General features: G+C 36.6%; 1 protein-coding gene across 1 annotated transcript in view; it reads right to left on the bottom strand.

Moving 5' to 3' along the window:
* The window catches only part of LOC108684237 (LIM domain-containing protein A-like), a gene marked incomplete at its 3' end in the record, with an annotated part of 49,102 nt that overhangs the window by 6,747 nt on the left and 30,923 nt on the right, over positions 1–11,432 (bottom strand). The window contains exon 3 of the mRNA XM_018188461.1: positions 10,701–10,995. Coding sequence (XP_018043950.1) covers positions 10,701–10,975 — 275 coding nt within the window. The remainder of the gene's footprint in view (positions 1–10,700; positions 10,996–11,432) is intronic.

Below are 11,432 nucleotides of genomic sequence, written 5' to 3'. Positions count from 1 at the left end.
TTTTTTTTTTCTTTTCTCTATTTACCCATTCCCCCCTTCCCCCCCCCCCCTCTCTCTCTCTCTCTCTCTCTCTCTCTCTCTCTCTCTCGTTATCCAGAAATTATCTCTCTCGTTTAGGTATGCAGGTTGGCAACTATGTCAGCACATATGGTCTAATAATTTTCGTGCCTCCAGGCGGCGAGCTTCACTCTTCGTGGGGAAACGTTGCCCTGACCAATTCTCGGCGTCGAGAGGTCCGTCGATTGAAATCGGCATTCGCTCCAACAACCGATGGCTCTTCCTCGACTATGGGCTCTCGATGACGTAACGGTCACTGACCCCCTCCCACCTCTAGCGAGTCCTCTTCTTCCCATCCCATCCCCTCGTCGCTTCTACTCTCCCACCATGCCGTCGTTGTCATCTATTCTTTCTCCCTCTGACGGGTGATGCGCGCGCGATACGGTGTTCGTTATACGCATGCATAGGTCAACGCGGAGAGTGAGTGTATGTATGTGTGTGCAAGCATGCGTGCGTGCGTGCGTACGTGTGCGTGTGCGTGTGTGTGTGTGAGTGAGTGCATGCATGCACGCACGTATGCACCAACGCATGCGACGAATACAACATACAACGCTTACGGCACGTATACTGCATATATACACGCCGTCGCCGTGATCGTCGTCAACGAAGATTATGGACGTTTCACTTTACTAATCATTAAGAGTTTCGGATATTCCACTCCCTACTCCACTGCCTACGTATCTCTAGCATCAGCTTGTACAAATCAAATAAATGCTCTTGCTTCTAATTGACGCTTTTTCTATTCGATACTGACGAAACGATGCATCGATGACACGTAATATGCTTCACCGTATCTACAGCGCCCAAGATTGTCGAGAACGTTCTAACGTTTTCGATTTGTGATTGATACGTAACGAGTTAAATAAATAAATATGACAAAATTGAAAAACGCATCAACAATGTGATAAGTCTCAAATAAATAAATTTATGCGTACTTACAACTGTTTTTAAAATGTTACTTTAGATTTAGAAATTGTAGACAATGTAAAGTATTGTAAAGTTTTCAATACAACTTGAATTTCTTAGTACTTTACGAAAATTTATTCAAATAAATAGTGTAATAAATAAGCCAATAATAGAACACGAAATGATGACCTTTAAAAATAAAGATTTCTGCAAATTTTCCTTCCTATTATTATATTTATACAACATTACAACATATACAATTATTTTGTACTTTTTATATTCAAAGTGAAAAAATTCAAAACATCAAATGCTTCTATATCGAACAATAACTTTACTATATTAACTATATATGCAATAATTTGATATTAATCTTATCTATATTACAATTCAAAGATTATCTCGTGAATATCAGTGTGATGAACAAATTCCAGGCACATTTAATGAAACGCAAAGTTGACGAGTAAAGTGCAGATTTTAATAATGGTGCAAAAACATCAGTGTCGGAAGAAAAAAGAAAGGACAGCTCGTCGACTGTGTATCGCGATGCGTGTGCATCTTGCTCATAAATAGGAAGAGAAACGGGAGAGAGGGGAAGGGGAGGGAAGGGAGGAGAGGTAAAGGAGGGAGGCAAGCGTCAGAATCGATAACTCATGTACACACGCTACATAGTACATAACTGATATGAAACACGCATGAAAGAGTGTATAGCCGTGGAGGACCAAACGTAAATTGATGACTTCGCGTTATCAATGACACACTAAATACTGATAGACCGAAGAATGTGCGCGCCATACAGTTTCCGCAAATACCATCTCTGCTCGAATTTCCAAACGACAATTTTCCATTTCCCGTAATATGACGAACGAGCATTAATAGCAATGCCGAGTTTTGAACACGCGACCGATCGATTCCGTCGATTTCTTCCTTCATTTCTTAATAGCACGACCTGTCCTGAATACATATCTATGACCAGCTATGTCGCAAACTCGCGAGAAACGATTCGACCTATTTTACGCGGTCCTATTCGTTGCACGATCGAATTAACGTCGAAAGAAAGGGATCGTTGCCGAGATCATCTTGGCAACCGTGATATTTCTAGAGTTTCTATATATTGGACGTATATTCTCGTAACAATAATACATACGAAATACACGAATCTGTTAAAAAAACGCGCCAGAATAAAAAAATCTCTGCTACCGTCGCGTCGCGCGTCGGTCTGCATCGATTTGACCCGCACTCGCATTCTGGGATCAACATTACAAAGACGACTGCCATCGAAGAATACGTAAACACAACTTCTCATGAAGAGCTCCACGAAATTCCCACTCCTCAATGCGAGAATCTGCAGCATCAGGAACGAAGAAAAAAAAAAGAGACAAAGAAAAAAAGAGAACGCGTCGGCCGCGCGTCCTTGAGTCTCTTCCATCAACCCTGCCTTTTTTTCTCGCCTTTCTTTCCTCCCAGTACACATAAATATTTATGATTCGCGATCGCAATCAACAGCGACAATAGTAAATATTTCTTTCGACGTTCTCTGTGCTTTGCGACCGCCCACGGATTTGCGAACTTCTTTTGATGGAACGTAAACGAGACGATTATCTAATTATTATAACGCTTCGTCGCGAACCAAGCACTCGCTTTTCAAAGATAATAGCTTAACAGACAGTCATCTCCGAAATATTTCAAACGAGGTGTATCGTCAAACCTGCCAGTGCCAAGGGCTGTTACGTTATATTCCTCGATTCGTTAAAGTCGATATTATCTTAATAAAAATTCAATGAAATTGATAATGACTTTTCAAAGTTCTATATTAAATTCCTTGTGATAACCAACCAAGTTTCAACTTATATTTCCATCAAAGGTTCACTTTTAATCTTCGATTTACAAAATAATTCTGTAATTGAATTTTGTCTCAACTTGTCTTAAGAAGTCGATTTCAAATTCGCTAAAAGAAAACATTCCTCATTAATTTTCTGTATATTTTGCTTTTGCAATGTGCGTATAAATAGGTGCAACTCTCTCTTTATCAGCCTCTTTTAATTTATCACCTAATTTAATTTAATTCACTAGTGCCTTCGTGAAATTCGTGATTAATACTTTAGAGTTCACGCAAGAGACAACTTTGTAACAAAGTTTAAATATCTTCAAGGATCACACAATTTTTAACTATTCGCTTCTAACTATTCTTTTTCGGTTTTATCTCACTTTTTTCTCGCTAAAAAAGAATGTAGAAGATTGATCATCAACATGTATACTGATGTCCTATTTAAACATACATATTTCGCACGTGCATATTTTACGATGAAGCTTCTTTTCCAGGACTCTGTTCACCATTTATTTACATGACATCGAATCGTATAGTGGTATGCGAACGTCATAATAAATGTACGCTGTGTAATTTAAGGGTAAACTATATACGCAAGAGAGAAAGAGAGATCAAGTTTTAAGTATCATTGTTCCGTAAATATTTTGAAAAAAATAAATAATTTCAAGAATTGTTGTTTGCAATAAAGGACGAATAGTCGCTGTACATATCAAACTACAGATCATCCAATTAAATTTAGCAATACGTTATTCTGATAAAAATTTCATCAAAATTTAACTAATCAAAGGCTGCCAATTTTAGAAAATTTCGCCCGATATCTTATCTTATATACATATAAGAAAAGAAATGACATTTTTATGTCAATAATTTACTAGACTTACGAATTTATCGATATAAGGATAGGAGTAGAATCCAGCTGGTATGCTTAAGAATTGAATTACGCTGCCTGCGTACGCGTGCCACACGCACAAATGTATCGAATATCACAAGCAAGATACTCGCGTCAGCGTGTATACACGCATATACGTATCGAGGAGACGCATCACGTCGCGTTATCAGCATCCTTTATCCTTGTCTTCGATACATTTCCAGTTCCCCGTTCCGGTGTCCCTCCCGCGAACCACGTTGTTTTCCTTCGCCAGACGGTCTGATTCATAATCTATGTTCACCGCCTCTCGCTGCCCGCTTCATGGCCTGCAGCCTGCTGCGGGTTAGCCAAGTATGTACATGTGTTGACGAACCTAACCTCACCGTTTTCCCGCGTGGCAGGAGTTCTCACTCCCACGCTGAGTCTGAGTCTGATTGCGAGTCCGAAACTTGACCGTTAAACGTTCGACCATGAAGTAGAACGGCGCACGTTGTCTCGCGACGTTAGATTAGACCGCACTTGAGTAATTGAAATCCCGAAAAGTTGTTGGAGGATAGGGTGATGGATAACGTCTACCATGAAGATGGTACTCATGCTTCGAATAGGATTGGTAATTGGTAAAAGAGGCAAAGTCGTGGGAGAAAACTGAGAAAGACATGTGTCTAGAGAAGGATAGGTAATCATAAAAGAATGCGAAGAGAAGAAGAAAGAGATAAGATAAATGCGAGCTATAGTTTCACGATTGCGGCTTGTAAATATTATGAACATAGATAGACTCGGCTATTAGAGAGAAAAAAAAAAAGAAAAAAAAAGAAAAAAAAATTACAGTATCGACCTTTTTAGCACGTCTACAGTAAATAAAAAAAAAAAGATAGTGCGTGTAATCACGTGCGCGGTTTAGTCATGTGATAGGAGACGCGGACAAAGCTGCTGAATTAGGATTTTTTTTTCGGAGAGTTGTGTGAGTTGTGTCTGTTTTCTGTTCCTGCATTAGATTGCTCTACAACTCTCCTTCTCGCTTTCGACAAATATCAAACGTATATCTATCTTTAAGTTCCAAAAGTGTACACTAGTTCAGAGAAAGTCCATAGAAAAACAGATCTGTGGACAAGCACAATTCCGTTGGAAAAAACAAATGCGAATAATTTGCGTAGACTTACGTGAACCACGAATATGGGTAACTGAAATGATCGTTAGGATAACCTGGGTAGCCCGAGAAATCCAGGTTATTGGTATACTCGAAATTGTGTCCATAGTAACTAGGGTGACCATACGAATATTGATAATCATATAAACCAGGAAAATCTTGATTCTCAAAACGGATCCTGAACGTCGGATGTCTTCCCCACCGCATTTCACACACATTACGCCCTTACTGCGTATTTTAAAATGCGCACTATCAGCACAAGCACAGACAGCACGATATTTCGATAACGCGAAACGACTGTTGGTGCTTCCTGACGAGGAAGTTTACTTGTTAGTGTAACGTTTAAGGTTAGAAACGATAGATAGCAGTAGTGACGTGGTGCGGGTTATCTCGGAAATACATTGAATTGAACATTCCAGACTAGTTATTGTTTTCTCGCTAAAGAAAGAGCGGGACGGAAAGGCAATGGATTTCACAAATACATATAAAAAAATTTGACATTGGCTAAATAGAAATTAATAGAATGTCCCCAAATAAATATTCCGCAGGAAAAAGAAAACGCTGAATCACCTAGGCCAGACCTAATTATTACCTATCAGAAATATATTTCACAATGCATGCATGATTTCTGGTAGATTGAAATTCTTATTCTCTGTTCCCTATTCCTTTTATTGTACGGAGCCCCTTACTCTATTGCAAAAGAAAGACATCTCCGATATTCTCACTTTCATTTTTCTGTATAATAACATGTATCATAAAAATTGTTATATAATTTCCGACGGATCGATTTCTCTCTACATCTACAATTAAATACAATTAATTTTTTTTAATTTCTGTATGAACGTTTCTGTATAACATTTATAATTGAAACAATTTATCTGTCTAAAATTAAAATATAAATTAAAAAGGATTTACTGAGAAAAAAGGTCTTGTTGGATTTTAAATAATAATTCTAATGGAAAATGGATGAATCAAATTCTTTTAGTGAAGTCTACTATTTAATCTACTAGAATTCTTATTTTTATCAGAATAATTATATCTCCTCAACTAGAATTCTACTAGATTTTATCAGAAATATTGTATTGTATCAACCAGAATTCCGATTATCTCAATTAGAATTCTAATAAATTTAACCAGAAAATTCTGATTCGTCCATTTTCAACCAGAAATTTTTTTCAATGTATCTATAAAATTAAAATGGAAAATAAATTATCTTATATACACGTAATTTTAAATAGAATTAAAAAAACATCCCAACTAAACGTTGGAAGGTCAACTTCGCAAGATCAATCTTGATTCATCACTGATTACACATCTGCACAATCCGTCTCGTCTCTCTATTCGAGTCTCACGAATTTCGAGGTCGTATCAGTGATGCACATTTGGGTCCAGTGGTCCAGGCACGCCGCATTCGGCTCGGCTCGGCTCGGCTCGGCTCGGCTCGGCTCGGCTTAGTACGACAGTGAGATTCTCAGTCGCTGTCTTGCTCGCGTTCGTTGCGTTCGAAAGCTACCGAATGCGTTATCCGAGAAGGACGGACGTAGTATCTCGTCGGACTCAAAAATATGCATCACTGAGTCGTCGTACATATCTCGCAAATCGCCGCAAGTCATGCCTCTTTTTTTTTCGAATATACAATCGAATCGGAACCTAGAGAGTCGAAAAAACATATCGATGTTTTAACGAAGCGATAAAAAAGAGCTCGTGCGAAGGAGGAGGGATTCTTCATGTAGAAATTTAATTAATATTATAAAATTTTCAATCGGATACTCGTAAATGCTAAATCACGCTCGTAAATATGGCAACGATGGATCGTTTGAGAAAAAAATTTCCTGCGAGTTCTCTTCGTCCTTCGGAAAAATGCTACATACAAAATGGATTCGATTCCAAATTTCGTACTTCTTTTATATATGTCACAGATTTTAAGAGGCCGATCCGTGGAGGAAGAGGCAGGTAAACGTGGGTGGAGTACATATACAAGTGCATCTGCGTGATGACTAACAGATGTGATGGAACATAGTTTCGAAGACTTTGTACTTTTGAGGCAGCTGCATCAAGTTTACAATGACACCTCGTGTTCATAGACTGGATAAATTTAGTTCATGAAAAGATATATGCGCGTAAAAAAATTTTTTTCAACTCTGACACTGAATGATATCGTAATTAGCTAACTAATTTTATGTACATCGATGTAAAATAAAACAAATATAACGATACAATCTTTTCTTGTTCAAAAATTAAAAAATTATCGAGAGTAGAAATACATTTTGAAGAATCTACGTAGTGATTTTACGATAATTATTTACGGAAAAATTGAATCCGAATTAACGGATTTTTGTTATAAATAATTGATACGGCGGTGATTGAACATCCTGTGTTGAACCGAGAAAGATACATTAATCATATAATGCATCTTTATGTAACGAATATTTTGTCGACGCATCGCTCAGAATTTTTATCTAATCATTACCTCTAATTAATATGATTCATTCAGATACAAGATATTGGATTTTTTATCGTAAAACAAATCATAAACTTAATAATTGTAAAAAAACAACTTCAAAAGCGTTATAAATTAGGACAATCGGAAAATTATCTCTAACACTTTCTTACACAATAATTATTTTTTGATAAATACTCTTAATAAACTTTACTAAAACAATTATTTTTAATTAATAAATGTAAGCATGCTGTACGAACCCTTTAATTTCTGGCTTATGATTCTCGGCTTATAAACTCGGTCTCAACACTCCCATTAAAGTCGATAATACTGTATATTTGCGCGTTATAATAAAAGCGAGAGTATTTGTCTCTCACGAACTCTGTGTTACTTAAGAGAAATAAATAAACCGCTTCTATATCTAATTTTGCAGCCTTCGTCCCTTCGAACTTGGTGATCCCATATTGTACACTCGTGAATTCCCCGTCGTGCATTCTTCGCAATGTAATAGGCTTAAAATACGATGCAAATGGAGCCAAGAGGCTCGCGGTTCGTACATAAAGTATATTCTAAGCCGCGCGACACTTATATAACCACAGCTAGAACTTCCGCGCGCAGATTGCGTTGTCTCAAGTAAAAATATCTCACCTTTCCCAGTAGTCTGTCTACAGTTATATTATAAATACGAAAAAATATACTCTAATGTGGATTATCTTGATAAATCGAAAGTCGATAAACGTAAGTAAAAAGGTGTGATATTGATGAAATTCAGCCACAATCCTATCGAGAACGTCACATTTTCTAATGAACAATTTGAATAAACGTTTTGAATAAAACTGATGTGAATAATGCCGATAAGAATTATCTTATAAAAACATATACCTACATTTATTTATATAAATATGTATAATTTCTCTTTTGAAATATATAAATAATACTGCGTATCTAAAACTGCATGTGCTGCTATGTGTATCACTGTGTGTTAACTGAGTCATCGAATAAATAATGCTGTCACTTTCAAGCACATTGACGAAATATTTTATTGATTACTCCGCATAAAAGACTGCTTCCGCAGCCACCGTAAAAACTTATTTACAAGAAATGTAAATGCGTTATTTATCATCGAACAGACTATTACGTCCAAGCGTCTGCTGTTCCTAATTAACATTTTTTTTTTCTTTTTACTCAAAGACATGATCTAACATCACCATGTCAACTACAAATGCTAATATACACAGTGATATCGGGACATATATACGTAGAAGCATGTGCTATGTACCCAGGGGAAAAAAAAAAAGACTATAGTCGCATCACGTTGCAACATTCTCTTATTTTCAAAGCATCCGTTCGCCATCGTGCGTCTTTGTACGGTACAAGACACAGTGTAGGAAGGTCATAATGATCTCATATCTTTATTCATAAACATCCCACAGGCATAACGAGTAACGAGGACAAAAGTATCGCGCGTATTTCTGATATTATTTCTGGTATTCAGTATACTAGGCGCTACATTGTTAAAAAGTTTTGTATTGTTTTCACAGAATTTTATACAACTGCGACTTTCATAAAAAATCTTGATGTTGAAGGGACAAAACAAAAATATATGATACTTCACGTCAATTTGATCATTAAAGAGTACTTTTCGATTTAATTCCAACTCATTGTTAATAAATTTATAAAGAGACCATAGAAATAACTTCTATCAAGTCGTAAGCTTATATAATAAGAAGCTTAAGTTAAAGCTGAAGCTTATATGAGTAAAAACTTATATATCCGCTATAATAATATCTCCTCCTGGTTATGAAGTAATATTACGAATCCAATAGTTTCGCAAACAATATCTGGACATTTTAAAGCGAAATTTTCCAATAAGAATAAAAATTTTTTTATGTATTAATAGGTATAAATAAAATTCTGAAACTATTTCAGTAGAAAGTACAGTTATTTTAAAATGCACGCAACCAAGTAATTCCGCATCGTTTTAAGATTAGCCAATTCTAAACATTAAAGCAATCGTTATTGCTTCACATAGCCGCGTCTGTAAAAACCTTTTGAAATTTGTCACTTACTAAAGTCCTGTCTGCAAGACCGCACAATCGAGATTATTGAGATGCTTCTGAATAATAACTGGCGCAATCGATTTTTACCGCTATGTATCAAAATAAAACACATTTGTCAGTGGGAATATTTGCGAAATTCGCGTAATTTATTATTATTATATCACGATTTTGAATTTTAATTATGACTTACTAGATCTATTATTATTATTTCAAAACTTTTTATTCTTATCCTTAATTCACAATTAACATATACGTACAATTATTCTTCTTTCTTCAATTCTACAATATTAATCCGTCGAATAAAAAAACATATAAATTGATCTTTGGATATGCGTTTCAAGAATTTTGTATAATCGTTGATTTTTCTCATGATAATAGAGCTGATAATCTCCGAGTATAAAAGGCGCGATTGAAACCGTGATAATGTTTGCTTCGAGATAACTAGCACGACTACTACGTAACGTCGATTTTTACGTCTGTCGCTACTTATCTTAATAGAGTCTATATTTCCGCAATCAAAAGAGAAGTCAGGGAAACATTTTTAAATCTCGTATCATAATTACGATGGCAACGTTACTCAAGAAATCGTGAATGCATAAAAATGTTTATAAAAATGTATAGAAATGTATTTGTTGTTCCCAATAAACCTCGCACAATTCATTCCCGGAGATGCGAGGCTAGTTTTTCACAGCAGATATACTGGCAGATCCAAGTCCGTCTTGGCTTCGAGTTGGATCTTTGAAAAGCGTGTATTTTCGAATTTTATTCTCAAAGACCAGAACTCTACCCAAACACAGACCATCTCACACGGATACCTTATTGCTATCTCCACAAGTTCTTTCAAGTTCTCCCTCCTCCATTTTCCTCTTCTCTCATTCACGCACGTTCCTGATCATTACTGTGATGTCGGACTTTCTTTCTTAAAATACAAATTCGCCGCGTATGACTCATGTGTGAACAACAATTAACACTTCGCTTTCAGAAATTCGGTAGAAACAACAGAGATTTATACAACATTCTTGATATATTTCTAAAAGAGTCCCTTTTAAAAAACTGAATAAAAATAGAAGAGGGAATATTATATGAAACAATATAAATGAAATAATTTTTTAATATGATAAAATTATAGTGCTAAAAAAAGAAAGAACTGTGATTTTAGGCGCATAGCTATTTGTAGTAACCATATTACTGAAAGAACAGAAACACACGAGACCTTTCGGTTCGCTTCTTTAATGGCTTCGAAAATATTTACCAGATAATTTTTCGGACAATCTTTCACCATTTCTGCCGCATCAGTGAAATATTTTACCTTTACAGGTTTAAAGGTTTAAAAGGTTTTGAGATCGACGACTTCAGAGTCCAGTTTATGTGCATAAGAGAAGAAAAACGAGACTTACCTATGCAGCTGTACGGGAGTGGATCTCGCAGGTACGTGCTGGTTATGCGAGGTCGGTGGTTGAGGCTGACCTCTGCCGGGGTTCGACGTCGCGAGCGAGTGGCCGTGGGAGCCATGGGGGTGACCGTGGGGGTGGGAGTGTGGGTGCGGAGGAAGGGCGTGCGGGTGTGGATGATGATGGTGATGCAGATCTCCCCCCACTGGGCCCACAGGGCCCACCGGACCCCCCACCCCCAGTCCACTCACTACCTGAACTTGCTTGCCCACTGTCTCCATCACCCCTAGCGCATTGTGAACTGAAACAAATATATCTATATATAGATCATTGTGTAGAAATAAAATAATACTTCCATCTTGAAATACAGGCTTTTTCAATGATCGAAATGTGACGAATAAGGAGAAATATTTGTAAAATTTTTAAGTAAGATAAAAATAAGAATTCAGAAAACAAAATTATGTAAAATTAAAACAAATTTAAATTGCATAATGTCATATTTTCCTGATACGTCGACATTTCGATTGTCACTCGGCAAAAAATAAAGAAAGAAAAAGACATTTTGAAGAAATTTCGTACAAGTATTGCAAATTTCGAAAAAGATTTAAATTAGCTCAATCGTAACGGAGAAGTTTGCCTTTAGAGTCTATCGATAGACGATTATAATCCCTGCGACCATTAATAGCGGATCAATTATGGCGACACACACACGCATGCACGCACGCACGCACGCACGCA

Source organism: Atta colombica, unplaced genomic scaffold (assembly GCF_001594045.1).
Source record: "Atta colombica isolate Treedump-2 unplaced genomic scaffold, Acol1.0 scaffold13, whole genome shotgun sequence".
Classification (NCBI taxonomy): Eukaryota; Metazoa; Arthropoda; class Insecta; order Hymenoptera; family Formicidae; genus Atta; species Atta colombica.
This window is presented reverse-complemented; position numbering and strand designations above follow the sequence as displayed.